The 18,143-nt window shown below is 39.2% G+C and overlaps 1 protein-coding gene across 1 annotated transcript in view; it reads right to left on the bottom strand.

The window, feature by feature from the left end:
• Positions 1-2,788: 2,788 nt before the first annotated feature.
• Positions 2,789-18,143, bottom strand: part of POF1B (POF1B actin binding protein) — a 112,891-nt gene continuing 97,536 nt past the window's right edge. The window contains 1 exon segment of the mRNA XM_059050178.2: positions 2,789-2,936. Within this exon segment, the coding sequence (XP_058906161.1) occupies positions 2,789-2,936 (148 nt within the window).

Below are 18,143 nucleotides of genomic sequence, written 5' to 3'. Positions count from 1 at the left end.
AAGCATTTTCTCTCTTCATTTGTGGTTTGATTTCATGTAGTGCCTTATATGTTTCTATCTTAACAGTTTCTTTGTATAATAGACAATTATTAGAATATAATTATAAAGAATGACAGAATTCTATATAGTTACTTGCAGAGACATTTCAGTGCAAAATCTCATTCACATGTTAACCCAAATTTATTTGTTACCTTAATCTATACTTTGTCAAATGCAAACATTTTAATTTTTGCTAATTCTTAACTTTAACCAAAGGGCTTGACATTTTAAAATTCCATTCTTATCTACTAAGGTATTTAGAAAATACTTTAGTTCAATTTTAGTAGGTCATTAGAACCCAATTAATCAACCAACTTCTAAGTACATTAAATATTCTACTATAATATCTCTCCCAAGTAGAATACATATATCAAGTATTTTTTTTTGCTATTTTTATTCCCTAAGCTTTTACACAGTATTTCAATGCTGTTTTGTCTACTGCTATAAAAAAAAAAGCCCACCTTCCTTCCACCCGCTACTACAATAATAGTGTTACAGGTTTTTAAGGAAATGGATGGGCTCATTTGGGGATGATATGCTTCAAAAGAACAGATTTGCCAAGCTACTGATATGTACTTAGAACCATAATAGCATAATGTACAATTTAGTGGATTTAGGTATTTTTAAAAATATACTTCTCGCTTCCCTGCTAAATGAAATTAATCATCACCTTTGATTTAGTTCTGTCTCCAAGAGGTATAAATAGCATGTAATAAATCACCTCTTTTAATCACAAGGTCTAATGTGAGAAAAGCAAATATATGCTGTATATACCATGTACTAAACTTTTTTTTAATTCAATAGTATTGCTTTTTATTGTTGTTGTTAAAACACAGTATTTACTCTTGTAGCTAAATTGCACATCTAATAACATAGAAAAATCTTCTAATGGAATAACTTGTAAAATCTCTACCCCAACAAAGTTAATTCAGTGTCTAGGAAGCACCCTATTGAAAAATAGTGGATTAAGTCCTACAGTGCCTGTAATTGAGTTTTAAAAGTGGTGTGTTGTCCCTTGTAAAGCAATTATACTCCAATAAAGATGTTAAAAAAAGTGGTGTGTTGTTATACTGAATACAAAAATGTGATAGAAAGGATTCAGGCCTTATAAATGGTTGGAGAAACTCTCAGCTGTATATCTAATTAATTCCATTAGATTTGCGGGGTAGTAGCCTGGTTCAAAATATTGATTGGTTTTAGTTATGGGAAAATAAAAAAGTACTAATGAAGACAAAAAAAATTCCTTTGAATTGGATATTCATTCACGGCTAGAAAAGAAAAAAAAGTAAGTCAGTTTAGAATGGCTTATAATTAATTTAAAACATTGTATTTGTTTGCACACAGTTGTAAAAATGATTTAAATTGATATGAATAATACCAAGGGAAATGTATGGCACTGTTTTGGCACTTTTTATAGGTATATTCAATGAAACAATGGTTTGTCTGACTTTAGCCGAGGTATATGTTTCAAATGATTTTAAGCATAAGGGAGGGACATATGAGTATATTTACTCCTTGGTGTCATGGTTAGAGGTTAAATATGTCCAAAAGTCTCTGTTAATAAATACAGATCTATCATCTGTGAATTTACTTAAAATATATTTTGAATTTGCTATCAGTATCTAGTCCCTTCAGATATAGAGTTTGATGTTCATTGCTGTATGTTGTTAATGAAAGGAGAAGTAATGACTATTATTCTGTAGACCCTTTATTTGGTAGGTCTTCACATTGATGCCACCTCTGAGACACATGTGGTTAGTAGCAGTAATTGCTTCTCAGTATTAAATTTCAGAATCAAATAAACTTTGAGGGGCAAATTTTAAATCATATGCTGACTTTCTCTTGTTGCTCAACTGGTTCTTGGGCCACCAACTACCCTTTATCAATTAATAATTAGTAATAAATCATTCTCAACTAATTAGTGACCTAAGAAGCACAATATATTTCAAAGCTTAAATTTTTATTTTAGGGTTATTAAAATAAAATTGTTGGTTGCTTTCACTGATGATAGATAATCATATATACAAGATTGATGGTTTGATTGTAGTCAGAGAAGTGCTTCAGAGCTATCAACTTTCTGAATTTTTTGGTTTATTCAAATATTTGAGCTTGTTCAACCAAAAGATAATTTTTTAAAGTGAGTTATTTAACAGATGTTTAATTTTATTAACTACATCTGTAGTAATTTATTAGTTATACATCTGAAGTATTTTATTAATGATAAATCTACATTTAAAAATGTCCTCAAAAGGTTCTACAGAATAATTGATTGACATATTTATCTATTGCTCATCATGATATACTTAAACATTTTAAGACTTTTACTGAAGTATAATAAACATAGGAATAGTTCACATATAGGTGTACAACTAAATGAATTTTCCCAAACTGAACATGTATATGTAACTATCACTCAGATAAAGAAACAGCATATTATTAGGACCCCACTAGTCCTCCTTTTGTTTCCTTCCAATCAGTACCCGACCTCAAGGATAACCAATCACTTCCTGACTTTAATAACCATAGATTAGTTTTACCTGGTTTCAGTACTTAAGACGTTTTTAACATAACAAGACAAAGGCTGTCATTTTCATAGTGTTAAAAGTCAGATTCTACACCGTTTTAGAATGTCCTACAATGTGCAGGGCAGTCCCCCCACATCAAGTTATCCAGCCCAAAATGTTAATAGTGCTGAGGCTGAGAAACTCTGCTAAAACAGCACCATGGCCTTAGGATTTTTTCTCCCTAATTATATACTCGAGAAATGGCCAAGTGAACTTACACAAGTCCATTTGTCTTCTATTTTCTCAATCACAATAGTCTGTGTATCACTCCCTGGTGGTATATATTCATAGTCATCAAACAGGAGGCCTAGGATTGGATATTGTGACCTGTACCTATACAGAAAAAGAAGTTAGTTTACAAGCTGGACAAGAAAATAACTCTCATTACTTTTTAGTCACTCCTAGTTTGATCCTTCTTATTTAATGAATTTGGCTTTGAATGACTTTTAACTCTTTCTAAAAAGAAAATCTCCTCTCAGTGATACAAAGATTTACTACTGCTATTTTAAAGAGAGTAAGAAGGAAGTACTTTTGCTTCTGGCAATAATGGACCACTGGCTGCACAAGACAGTGATCCCAGAGAAGGGAAGCAAATGACATGAGCCCTACAAGTGCCTAGCTCACTGCCTGGAGTCAGAATTTGTGGAGCAGAATACCAGACAGGACAGAGTTACATAGAGAGGTCATGGGATCTGTAGGGAGTTCCCCCACAAGTCCTTGGGTGAGCACTGATCAGTGTAGGCTTGTGAAAAAGCTACTGAGGCTGGGGAAAGAAACACTGAAAAAGAGCAGTCTTCAAATTCCTGGAGTTCACATAGTAAAGTGAACTCCAGTCTGTGTTCCACTAACCAGAGTGGAAAGACCTCCTAATATTAGAGGGGATCAGGCAAATACTACAAAAGACTATTGCCTTAGTAGTGAGAAAAACTACCAATGGCATTTTTCACAGAACTAGAACAAAATATTTCACAATTTGTATGGAAATACAAAAGACCCCGAATAGTCAAAGCAATCTTGAGACAGAAAAATAGAGCTGGAGGAATCAGACTCCCTGACGTCCGATTATACTACAAAGCTACAGTAATCAAGACAGTATGGTACTGGCACAAAAACAGAAATATAGATCAATGGAACATGATTGAAAGCCCAGAGATGAACCCACACATATGTGGCCACCTTATCATTGATAAAGGAGGCAAGAATATACAATGGAGAAAAGACCATGTAAAAGAATGAAATTAGAACACTCCTTAACACCATACAAAAAATAAACTCAAAATGGATTAAAGAACTAAAGGTAAGGCCAGACACTATCAAACTCTTACAGGAAAACATAGGCAGAATATTCTATGACATACATCACAGCAAGATCCTTTTTGACCCACCACCTAGAGTAATGTAAATAAAAACAAAAATAAACAAATGTGACCTAATGAAACTTAAAAGCTTTTGCACAGCAAAGGAAAACATAAACAAGATGAAAAGACAGCCCTCAAAATGGGAGAAAATATTTGCTAATGAAGCAACTAACAAAGGATTAATCTCCAATATTTAAAAGCAGCTCATGCAGTTTAATATCAAAAAAGCAAACAACCCAATCCAAAAATGGGCAGAAGACCTAAATAGACATTTCTCCAAAGAAGATAAACAGATTACCAACAAACACATGAAATGATGGTCAACATCACTAATCATTTGAGAAATGCAAATCAAAACTACAATGAGGGACTTCCCTGGTGGCGCAGTGGTTGAGAGTCCGCCTGCTGATGCAGGGGACATGGGTTCATGCCCTGGTCCAGGAAGATCCCACATGTCGCAGAGCAGCTGGGCCCGTGAGCCATGGCTGCTGAGCCTGTGCATCCAGAGCCTGTGCTCCACAATGGGAGAGGCCACAACAGTGAGAGGCCCACATACCGAAGAAAAAAAAAAAAAAAAAAACTACAATGAGGTATCACCTCACACCAGTCAGAATGGCCATCACCAAAAAATCTACAAACAATAAATGCTGGAGAGGGTGTGGAGAAAAGGGAACCCTCTTGCACTGTTGGTCGGAATGTAAATTACTACAAGCCACTATGAAGAAAAGTATGGAAGTTCCTTAAAAATTAAAAACAGAGCTACCATACGACCCAGCAATCCCACTACTGGGCATATACACCAAGAAAACCATAATTAAAAAGGAGTCATGTATCACAATGTTCATTGCAGCTCTGTTTACAATAGCCAGGACATGGAAGCAACCTAAGTGTCCATCAACTGATGAATGGATAAAGAAAATGTGGCACATATATACAATGGAATATTACTCAGCCAAAAAAAGAAATGAGATTGAGTTATTTGTAGTGAGGTGGATGGACCTAGAGTCTGTCATACAGAGTGAAGTAAGTCAGAAAGAGGAAAACAAATACCATATGCTAACACATATATATGGAATCTAAAAAAAAATGTACTGAAGAACATAGGAGCAGGACAGGAATAAAGATGCAGACGTAGAGAATGGACTTGAGGACACGGGGAGGGGGACGGGTCAGCTGGGACAAAGTGAGAGAGTGTCATGGACATATATACACTACCAAATGTAAAATAGATAGCTAGTGGGAAGCAGCCACATAGCACAGGGAGATCAGCTTGGTGCTTTGTATCCACCTAGAGGGGTGGGATAGGGAGGATGGGAGGGAGATACAAGAGGGAGGAGATATAGAGATATATGTTTATGTATAGCTGATTCACTTTGTTATACAGCAGAAACTCTAACACACCATTGTAAAGCAATTATACTCCAATAAAGATGTTAAAAAAATAAAATGAAATAAGCTATAAGGATATATTGTACAAAACGGAATATAGCCAATACTTTATAGTAACTAAAAATAGAATATAACCTTTAAAATTGTGAATCACTATGTAGTATCCTTAAAACTTATTTAATATTGTAGATCAACTGTACCTCAATAAAAATATTCAGACCAAAAAAATAAAAGTACATATAGATGAAAAAAATAGCAAAAAATCATGAAGGGGAAATGGAAGTATACTACCATAAAGTTTGTATGCTACATGTGATGAGGTATATTATTTGAAGATAGACTGTGATAAGATAAAAAGGAATACTTTAAAACTTATACCAATCATAAAAAAGTAACATACCCAATAAGCCAATAAAATAGATAAAAACAATAATGAAAAAACTTTAAGAATATCACTAAAACTGATATAGTTCTAAGAAGACTAGCAAAGAAAGAGCACACAATTTACAGATATTAAGAAAGAGAAGCTATCACCTCACACATGTCTTAGAATGGCTAATTTCAATAAGACAAGAAATAGCAAGTGTTGGCAAGATGTGGAGAAAAGGGAACCTTTGTGTACTCTTGGTGGGAATGCAAACTGGTGCAGCCACTATGGAAAACAGTATGGAGATTCCTTAAAAAAATAAAAATAGAACTAGCATATAACCCAGCAATGTCACTTCTGGGTATTTATCAAGAGGAAATGAAAACACTATAATATATCTACACCCTCATGTTCACTGTGTCATTATTTACAATAGTCAAGACATATAATCAATGTAAGTGTCCATCAATGTTAGAATGGATAAATAAAATATTATATATATAATAAATGTATAATATGTATATATATTTACACACACTGGAATATTTTCTTAGCTTTTTAAAATTTTTATTTATTTTTAAAAAATACAGCAGGTTCTTGTTAGTTATCTATTTTATACATATTAGTGTATATATGTCAATCCCAATCTTCCAATTCATCCCACCACCACCCTGCCCCACACTAGAATATTATTCAGCCAAAAATGAAGGAAATCCTACTATTTATGACAGCATGGACGGACCTTGAGGGCATTATGCAAAGTGAAATAAGTCAGAGAGAGAAAGACAAATACCATATTATCTCACTTATACATGGACTCTAAAACAAATAAACTCATAGATAAAGAGAATATATTGGTGGTTGCCAGAGGTGGGGGGTGGAAGTGGGCAAAATGGGTGAAAGTGGTCAAAAAGTACAAACTTCCAGTTATAAAATAAATAAGTCCTGGGGATGTAATGAACAGTGTGGTGACTACAGTTAATAATACTGTATTGTATAATTGAAAGTTGCTAAAAGATTAGATCTTAAAAAGTTCTCATCACACAAAAAAATTTGTAACTATGAATGGTGACGGGTGTTAACTAGACTTATTGTGGTGATCATTTAGCAGTATACACATAGTGAATCATTATTTTGTACATCCAAAACTAAAATAATGTTATAAGTTAATTATATCTAAATTTAAAAATTTTTAAAGGAGATCCTTTGTCTTGAAAACATAATAAAGGAGTATTATGACAATTTTATGCCAAGAAAACTTGATAACTTAGATGACATGCACCAATTCCTCGAGAGACACAAACTACAAAACAGAGCTGACAGAAGACCTCAAACTTCCAAAAAGACAAGAAAACCTCCACATAACCTGATAAGACAAAAGGCAAAAAAAAAAAAAAAAAGGAATCAGGACAGGGAGGGAGCTGGGAAAGAAGAAAGATTCCTGCACCTTGGAAAGTCTGCTCACCAGTGGAGAGATCAGACTGGATCAAGGGGGAGTTTCAGAGCCTAAGAGGGGAGAGCAGCAACCAGTTCATGTAAGGCAAAATGGAGAGTAGCCTGCACAGAGGGTTGGCACTGCCACCCTGCACTCCTCAACCTGAGACACTCCTCTGTTGTTGAGGGTGGGGGTTGGGTGCTGAAGCTCAGACTCCGAAGTTCGGTCCCAGGGAGAGGACCAGGGTTAGGTGTGGAAGCAGCCTGAAGAGGTCTGGCAGTGGCAACTGAAGGTATACCATGAAGAATCCTTGGCCCACCAGAGAAGCAAGGCACCATTACTGAGAGGTGCATGAGGAGAGGAATGGGACCACAAGCTTCTTTCCCTATGAGTGCTCCCAGTCAGTGGGACACTGCCTAGAGGAGTTCTCAGGGTGGGCGTGAGTCACCACCTCCATCTTGGTCTCCAGAGGCAGGCACTGGCCACCTCTTCCAGACCCATGGGCAGACACTGGAACCCATCCGACTGTCCCAGGAGTGCAGTGATAGCTCTCACTACAAGGAAATCCACCAGCAGGTGCTGGGACCTGTCAGCATGTGCTAGGACTTGACCTGCTGTCCCAGGAGCACACAGAAACCTCTCACTACTAGGAAATCCATCAGCAGGTGCCAGGACCTGCCCCACTATCCAGGGAGCATGTGGATAGCTCTTGCTACAGGGAAATCTGACAGTGGGTGCCCAGACCTGCCCCACTGTCCCAGAAGGAGAGGGATATCTCCCACCACTAGGAAATCCACCCAGAGTAGGGACTGAAACCACCACTGAGAGCCAGGGGTTGTGTGACTAAGGAAGAAGAGCTGAAATCTCTCCTTGGAACTGAATGAACTGTGGAGTTACACCTCTGCTGATGGCTTCCTAAATTCAGCACCTGTGAAACATCCAAAAGGACAACAAGAACTCCTGCAATCAGATGGATATGGCATTAGCAGCTGTGGGATTTGTGGGCATGTACACATGGGGAATGTGCCAGACCAGAGTCTGAACAGCCTCCATAACTCCCACAGCAGGTCCAGGTGAAAGAATACTGCAGTTCTAGGAACTGACCTCAGTGGATCTGTGCCAGTGACTGGGTGAAAATAATGCCTGAGAGTCACCAGGTCCAATTGCTGGCATACCCACAGTTAAGGTGGGACCAAGAGCAGTGCCAACAACAGTGTACTTTGTGAGTCCACACAACAGATGAAAGGGGACACAACAGAGCACAATCACAGTGAACACCTCCAGAGGAGGAACACTCATTGGCTTCTCTCCCAGTGGGAGTCCTCCAATCCCACATACCTCACACCACACCACACATCAGAATCACAACCAAGAAAAAGATCCAGGGACCTCTACTCCAACAAATAGGGAGAAGACCCCACCACTGACAGGGCAGTAACAGCCTCTGGGAGCAAAGTGGAGGTCCTCTCAATATCCAGGGCAGGCTCTGATCACCACAACACCAATCAAACACCTTACCAATGGGATAACAGCACAAGCCAATGGACCAACCTCACCCACCAGGCAGCAGACAAGAGAAGGAAAACGAAGTACAATCCCGCAGCCTGTGGAAAGGAGACCACAGACACAGTAAGTCTGACAAAATGAGATGAGAAAGAAGTATGTTGCAGGCAAAGGAGCAAGAAAAAAACCTACAAGAACTACTAGATGAAGAGGAGATAAGCAATCTGTCTAAAAAAGTATTCAGAGTAATGATAGTAAAGATGATCCAAGATCTCAGAAAAAGAATGGAGGCATGGATCAAAAAACTACAAGAAAAGTTTAACAAACACCTAGAAAAACTAAAGAAAAAACAGAGATGAACAACACAATAATGAAAATAAAAATACACTAGAGGCAGAGGACCTTTAAGTAGGCAGAGGAGTAAGACATGGAGAACACCTTCCTCCCCACAAATACATCAAAAATATATCTACATGTGGAACAACTCCTACACAACACCTACTGAACGCTAGCAGGAGACCTCAGACTTTCCAAAAGGGTGTGTGAGCAGAGAGGATTCAGAGAACCGCCTAAACAAGCTTCAGACTGGTGTGAGCCACGGCTATCAGTGCATACATCAGAGAAGGGCATAAAACGCTAACGCTGCTGCAGCCACCAAGAATCCTGTGGGCAAGCACAGGTCACTAGCTACACCACCCATCCCAGGAGCCTGTGCAGCCCACCACTGCCAGGGGCCTGTGATCCAGGGACAACTTCCTCAAGAGAAAACACAGTGCACCTCAGGCTGTTGTAACATCACTGCTGGTCTCTGCTGCCACAGGCTCGTCCTACATTCTGTACCCCTCCTGCCCCCTGGCCTGAGTGAGCCAGAGACCCCTAATCAGCTGATCCTTTAACCCCCTCCTGCCTGGGTGAAGAACAGATGTCAGAGGGTGACCTACATGCAGAGGGCCTAATCCAAAGCAGAATTCCTGGAGCTGTGTGAACAAAGAAGAGAAAGGGAAATTTCTCCCAGCAGCCTCAGGAGCAGTGGATTAAATCTCCACAATCAACTTGATGTACCCTGCATCTGTGTAACATCTGAATAGACAATGAATCATCCCAAAACTGAGGTAGTGGACTTTGGGAGCAACTATAGAATTGGGGTTTTCCTTCTGCATCTAATTTGTTTCTAGTATTATGTTTATCTTAGTACTTAGAGCTTATTATCATTGTTAGATTTGTTTCTTGATTTGGTTTCTCTCTTCCTTATTTATATATATATATATTTTTTTCCTTTTTCCATTTTTGTGAGTGTGTATGTATATGCTTCCTTGTGTGATTTTGCCTGTATAGGTTTGCTTTTACCATTTGTCCTAGGGTTCTGTCTGTCCACTTTTTTTAGCATAGTTTCTAGTGCTTCTTATCATTGGTGGATTAGTTTATTGGTTTAGTTGCTGTCTTCCTTTTTAAAATTAATTATTTAATTTTATTATAATAATATATTTTTATTTTTTATTTTAGTAATTTTATTTTTTTCTTTTTTTTTTCTTTTCTCACTTTTCTTCTAAGCCGTGTGGCTGACAGGGTCCTGGTTCTCTGGCCGGGTGTCAGGCCTGAGCTTCTGAGTTGGGAGAGCCAAGGTCAGGACATTGGTCCACCAGAGACCTAACAGCCCCTCATAATATCAATCAGCAAGAGTTCTCACAGAGATCTCCATCTCAATGTTAAGACAACATTTCACTCAACGACCAGGAAGCTCCAGTGTTGGACACCCTATGGCAAACAACCAGTAAGAAAGGAACACAACCCCACCCACTAGCAAAGAGCTGCCTAAAATCATAAGTTCACAAACACCCCAAAACACACCACTGGACATAGTCCTGCCCACCAGAAAGAAAAGATCTAGCCTCAGCCACTAGAACACAGGCACCAGACTCCTCCACCAGGAAGCCTACACAACCCACTGCACCAACCTTACTCACTGGAGGCAGACACCAAAAACAAAGGTAACTATGAACCTGCAGCCTGTGAAAAGGAGACCCTAAACACATTAGGTTAAGCAAAATGAGAAGACAGAGAAACACAAAGCAGATGAAGGAGCAAGGTAAAAATGCACCAGACCAAACAAATGAAGAGGAAATAGGCAGTCTACCTGAAAAAGAATTCAGAGTAATGATAGTAAAGATGATCCAGAATCTTGCAAGTACAATGGAGAAAATACAAGAAACATTCAACAAGGACCTAGAAGAACAAAAGAGCAAACAAACAATGATGAACAACACAATAAATGAAATTTAAAATTCTCTAGAAGAAATCAATAGCAGAGTAACTGAGGCAGAAGAATGGGTAAGTGACATGGAAGATAAAATAGTGGAAATAACTACCACAGAGCAGAATAAAGGAAAAAGAATGAAAAGAATAGAGGACAGTCTCAGACACCTCAGAGACATTAAACACACCAACATGAGAATTATAGGGGTCACAGAAGAAGAGAAAAAGAAAGGGACTGAGAAAATATTTGAAGAGATTAGAGTTGAAAACTTCCCTAATATGGGAAAGGAAATAATGAATCAAGTCCAGGAAGCACAGATAGTCCCATACACAATAAATCCAAGGAGAAACATGCCAAGAAACATATTAATGAAACTATCAAAAATTAAATACAAAGAAAACATTAAAAGCAGCAAGGGAAAAACAACAAATAACATACAAGGGAATCCCCATAAGGCTAACAGCTGATCTTTCAGTAGAAACTCTGCAAGCCAGAAGGAAGTGGCAGGACATATTTAAAGTGATGAAAGGGAAAAATCTACAACCAAGATTACTCTACCTAGAAAGATCTCATTCAGATTCGAAAGAGAACTTAAAACCTTCAGAGACAAGAAAAAGCTAAGAGAATTCAGCACCACCAAACCAGCTTTACAAGTGCTAAAGGAACTTCTCTAAGCAGGAAACACAAGAGAAGGAAAAGACCTACAATAACACACCAAAAACAATTTAGAAAATGGTAATGGGAACGTACATATCGATAACTAACTTAAATGTAAATGGATTAAATGCTCCAACCAAAAGACATAGACTGGCTGAATGGATACAAAATATATGCTGTCTACAAGAGACTCACTTCAGACCTAGGAACACATACAGACCGAATGTGAGGGGATGGAAAAAGATATTCCATGCAAATGGAAATCAAAAGAAGCTGGAGTAGCAATTCTCATATCAGACATGATAGACTTTAAAATAAAGACTGTTATGAGACAAAGAAGGACACTACATAATGATCAAGGGATCAATCCAAGAAGATATAACAGTTGTAAATGTTTATGCACCCAACATAGGAGCACATCAACACTTAAGGCAAATGCTAATAGCCATAAGAGGGGAAATCAACAGTAACACAATAATAGTAGGAGACGTTAACACCCCACTTTCACCAATGGACAGATCATCCAAAATGAAAATAAATAAGGAAACACAAGCTTTAAATGATACATTAAACAAGATGGACTTAATTGATATTTATAGGACATTCTGTCCAAAAACAACAGAATATACGTTCTTCTCAAGTGATCATGGAACATTCTCCAGGATAGGCCATATCTTGGGTCACAAATTAAGCCTTGGTAAATTAAAGAAAATTTAAATCATATCAAATATCTTTTCTGACCACAACACTATGAGACTAGATGTTAGTTACAGGAAAAAAATCTGTAAAAAATACCAATACATGGAGGTTAAACAATACACTACTAAATAACTAAGAGATCACTGAAGAAATCAAAGAGGAAATTAAAAAATACCTAAAAACAAATAACAATGAAAACATGACGACCCAAAACCTATGGGATGCAGCAAAAGCAGTTCTAAGAGGGAAGTTTATAGCAATAAAATCCTACCTCAAGAAACAAGAAAGGCCTCAAATAAACAACCTAACCTTACACCTAAAGCAATTAGAGAAAGAAGAACAAAAAAACACCATAGTTAGCAGAAGGAAAGAGATCATAAAGACCAGATCAGAAATAAATGAAAAAGAAATGAAGGAAATGATAGCAAAGATCAACAAAACTAAAAGCTGCTTGTATGAGAAGATAAATAAAATTGATAAACCATTAGCTGGACTCATGAAGAAAAAAAAGTAGAAGACTCAAATCAACAGAATTAGAAATGAAAAAGGAGAAGTAACAACTGACATTGCAGAAATACAAAGGATCATAAAAGATTACTACAAATAACTGTATGCCAATAAAATGGACAACCTGGAAGAAATGGAAAAATTCTTAGAAATGCACAACCTTCCAAGACTGAACCAGGAAGAAACAGAAAATATAAACAGACAAATCACAAGCACTGAAATTGAAACTGTGACTAAAAATCTTCCAACAAACAAAAGCCCAGTACCAGATGGCTTCACAGGTGAATTCTATCAAACATTTGCTGAAGAGCTAACACCTATCCTTCTGAAACTCTTCCAAAAGATAGCAGAGGGAGGAATACTCCCAAACTCATTCTACAAGGCCACCATCACCCTGATACCAAAACCTAACTAAGATGTCACAAAGAAAAAAACTACAGGCCAATATCACTGATGAGCATAGATGCAACAATCCTCAACAAAATACTAGCAAACAGAATCCAACAGCACCTTAAAAGGAACATACACCATGATCAAGTGAGCTTTATCCCAGGAATGCAAGGATTCTTCAGTATAGGCAAATCAATCAATGTGGTATACCATATTAACAAATTGAAGGATAAGAACCATATGATAATCTCAATAGATGCAGAAAAAGCTTTTGACAAAATTCGACACTGATTTATGATAAAAATTCTCCAGAAAGTAGGCATAGAGGGAACTTACCTCACCATAATAAAGGGCATATACGACAAACCCATAGGCAACATCATTCTCAATAGTGAAAAACAAACCATTTCCACTAAGATCAAGAACAAGTCAGGGTTCCCCACTCTCACCCCTGTTATTCAACATAGTTTTGGAAGTTTCAGCCACAGCAATCACAGAAGAAAAAAGAAATGAAAAGAATCCATATCAGAAATAAAGAAGTAAAGCTGTCACTGTTTGCAGATGACAATGATATATACATAGAATATCCTAAAGATTCTACCATTAAACTACTAAAGCTAATCAGTGAATTTGGTAAAGTTGCAGGATACAAAATTAATACACAGAAATCTCTTGCATTCCTATACATTAACAACAAAAGATCAGAAAGAGAAATTAAGGAAACAAACCCATTTACCATCACATGAAAAAGAATAAAATACCTAGGAATACACCTACAAAAGGAGGTAAAAGACCTGTGCTGAGAAAACTACAAGATGTTGATGAATGAAATCAAAGATGACACAAATAGTTGGAGAGATATACCATAGTCTTAAATTGGAAGAATCAATATTGAGAAAATGACTATGCTACCCAAAGCAATCTACAGATTCAATGCAATTCTTAACAAATTACCAATGGCATTTTTCACAGAAGTAGAACAAAAATTTTTACAATTTGTATGGAAACACAAAAGACCATGAATAGCGACAGGAATCCTGAGACAGAAAAACGGAGCTGGAGGAATCAGGCTCTCTGACTTCAGAATATACTACAAAGCTACAGTCATCAAGACAGTATGATACTGGAACAAAATAGAAATATAGATCAACAGTCAAGATAGAAAGCTCAGAGATAAACCCACACACCTATGGTCATGTAATCTATGACTAAAGAGGCAAGAATATACAATGGAGAAAAAACAGTCTCTTCAAAAATTGGTGCTGGGAAAACTGGAGAGCTACATGTAAAAGAATGAAGTTAGAACACTCCCTAACACCATACTCAAAAATAAACTCAAGAAAAGCCTCGAGGGGAGCGAGAAGATAGCGGAAGAGTAAGACGCGGGGAACACCTTCCTCCTCACAGATACATCAGAAATACATCTACACGTGGAACTTCTCCTATAGAACACCCACCGAACGCTGGCAGAAGACCTCAGACCTCCCAAAAGGCAAGAAACTCCCCACGTACCTGGGGAGGGCAAAAGAAAAAATAATAAACAGAGACAAAAGAATAGGGACGGGACCTGCACCAGTGGGAGGGAGCGGTGAAGGAGGAAAGGTTCCCACACACTAGAAGCCCCTTCGTGGGCGGAGACTGCGGGTGGCGGAGGGGGAAGCTTCAGAGCCGCGGAGGAGAACGCAGCAACAGGGTGCGGAGGGCAAAGCAGAGAGATTCCACAGAGGATCGGTGCCGACCAGCACTCACCAGCCCGAGAGTCTTGTCTGCTCACCCACCACGGCGGGCGGGGCTGGGAACTCAGCCTCAGGCAGATCCCAGGAAAAGGTCTGCATTTGGCAGAGTGAAAACAGCCTGAAGGGGTTAGTGCACCATGGCTGGCCGGGAGGGAGTTCGGGAGAAATCTGGAGCTGCCGAAGAGGCAAGAGACATTTTCTTCCCTCTTTACCTCCTTCTGCGTGAGGAGAGGGGATTAAGCGCGCCTCTTAAAGGAGCTCCAGAAACGGGCGTGGAGCTGCCGAAGAGACAAGAGACTTTTTCTTGCCTCTTCGCTTCCTGGGGCACGAGGAAAGGGAACTAAGGGCACCACATAAAGGAGCTCCAGAAACGGGTGTGAGCTGTGGCTGTCGGCATGGACAACAGAGACGGGTGTGGGACGCTAGGGTTGCTACTGCCGCCACCAAGAGGCCTGTGTGTGAGCACAGGTCACTCTCCACACTAGCCCTCCCGGGAGCCTGTGCAGCCCGCCACCGCTAGGGTGCCGGGATCCAGGGACTGCTTCCCCGGGAAAACGCGTGGTGCGCCTCGTGCCGGTGCAGCGTCACGCCGGCCTCTGCTGCCGCGGACTCACCCCACATCCGTGCCCCCACCCCCCGCCTGAGTGAGCCAGAGACCACGAATCAGCTGCTCCTTTAACGCTGCTCCTTTGACCCCGCCCTCTCTGAGCAAAGGGCAGACACCCTCGGATGACCTGTGCGCAGAGGCGGGGCCAGGTCCAGGGCTGAGCCCCAGGAGCTGTGAGAAAAAAGAGATGGGGAGGTCCCTCCCAGCAGCCTCAGAAACAGCGGGTTAAAGCTCCACAGTCAGCTTGAAGTGCCCTGCATCTGTGGAAAACCTGAATAGACAGCGAAATATCTCAGGTTGAGGAGGTGGACTTTGGGAGCAAGATATACTATTATTTTCCCCTTTTTTCTTTATGTGAGTGTGTATGTGTGTGCTACTGTGTGAGATTTTGTCTGTGTAGCTTTGTTTTCACCATCTGTCCTGGGGTTAGACCAACCCCCCCCCTTTTTTTTCCTTCTTTTTCTTTAATAGAAATTTTTCTTCTTAATAATTATTCTTTATTTTAATAACTGTATTTTACCCTACTTTATTTTGTCTTCTCCCCTTTCTTTCTTCCTTTCTTCCCTCCTTTCTTTCTTTTTTCCCTCCTTCCTTCCTTCCTCCCTTCCTTCCTTTATTCCCTCCTTCCTTCCTCCCTTCCTTTCTTCCTCCCTCCCTTCCTTTCTTTATTCCCTCCTTCCTTCCTCCCTTCCTTTCCTCCTCCCTCCCTTCCTTTCTTCCTTCCTTGCATCCCTTCCTCCTTCCTTCCTTCCTTTCTTGCCTTTCTATTTTTTTCTCCCTTTTGTTTTAAGCCATGTGGATTAAAGGCTCTTGGCAATCCAGCCAGGTGTCAAGGCTGTGTCTCTGAGGTGGGAGAACTAACCTCAGGACACTGGTCCACAAGAGACCTCTCAGCTCCACATAATATCAAATGGCGAAAATCTCCCAGAGATCTCCATCTCAACACCAAGACCCAGCTTCATTCAAGGACCAGCAACGAACAGTGCTGGACACCCTATACCCAACAAAGAGCGAGACAGGTCTACAGCCCCATCCATAAGCAGAGAGGCTGCCTAGAATCAAAGTAAGGCTACCAACATCCGCATACATGCCACCAGACGTGGACATGCCTGCCAGGGAGATGGGATCCAGCCTCATCCACCAGAACAGGGGCACTGGTCCCCCTAACCAGGAAACCTGCTCAACCCACTGAACCAACCTCAGCCACTGGGGACAGCCACCAAAAATAGATAGAACTATGAACCTGCAGCCTGCAAAAAGGAGACCCCAAACACAGTAAGATAAGCAAAATGAGAAGCCAGAAAAACACACAGCAGATGAAGGAGCAAGATAAAAAAACACCAGGTCTAACAAATGAAGAGGTAATAGCCAGTCTACCTGAAAGAGAATTCAGAATAATGATGGTGAAGATGATTCAAAATCTTGGAAATAGAATAGACAAATTGCAAGAAACATTTAACAAGGACCTAGAAGAAATAAAGAGGAAGCAAGTAACGATGAGCAACACAATAAATGAAATGAAAAATACTCTAGATGAGATCAGTAGCAGAATAACTGAGGCAGAAGGACGGATAAGTGACCTGGAAGATAAAATAGTGGAAATAACTACTGCAGAGCAGAAGAAAGAAAAAAGAATGAAAAGAACCAAGGACAGTCTCAGAGACCTCTGGGACAACATTAAACGCACCAACATTCGAATCATAGGGGTCCCAGAAGAAGAAGAGAAAAAGAAAGGGACTGAGAAAATATTTGAAGAGATTATAGTTGAAAACTTCCCTAATATAGGAAAGGAAATAGTCAATCAAGTCCAGGAAGCACAGAGAGTGCATACAGGATAAATCCAAGAATAAACATGCCGAGACACATAATAATCAAACTGTCAAAAATTAAATACAAAGAAAACATATTAAAAGCAGCAAGGGAAAAACAACAAATAACACACAAGGGAATCCCCATAAGGTTAACATCTGATCTTTCAGCAGAAACTCTACAAGCCAGAAGGGAGTGGAAGGACATATTTAATGTGATGACGGAAAAAAACCTACAACCAAGATTACTCTACCCAGCAAGGGTCTCATTCAGATTTGATGGAGAAATTAAAACCTTTACAGACAAGCAAAAGCTGAGAGAGTTCAGCACCACCAAACCAGCTTTACAGCAAATGCTAAACGAACTTCTCTAAGCAAGAAACATAAGAGAAGGAAAAGACCTACAAGAACAACCTGAAACAATTAAGTAAATGGTAATAGGAATGCACATATCAATAATTACCTTAAATGTAAATGGATTAAATGCTCCCACCAAAAGACACAGACTGGCTGAATGGATACAAAAGCAGGACCCATATATATGCTGTTGACAAGAGATCCACTCCAGACCTAGAGACACATACAGACTGAAAGTGAAGGGATGGAAAAAGATATTCCATGCAAATGGAAATCAGAAGAAAGCTGGAGTAGCAATTCTCATATCAGACAAAATAGACTTTAAAATAAAAACTATTACAAGAGACAAAGAAGGACACTACATAATGACCAAGGGATCGATCCAAGAAGAAGATAAAACAATTGTAAATATTTATGCACCCAACATAGGCGCACCTCAATACATAAGGCAAATACTAACAGCCATAAAAGGG

The sequence above is a fragment of the Kogia breviceps genome, chromosome X (assembly GCF_026419965.1).
Source record: "Kogia breviceps isolate mKogBre1 chromosome X, mKogBre1 haplotype 1, whole genome shotgun sequence".
Classification (NCBI taxonomy): Eukaryota; Metazoa; Chordata; class Mammalia; order Artiodactyla; family Physeteridae; genus Kogia; species Kogia breviceps.
The sequence above is the reverse complement of the archived record's forward strand: the minus strand, read 5'-3'. Positions and strand labels throughout refer to the sequence as shown.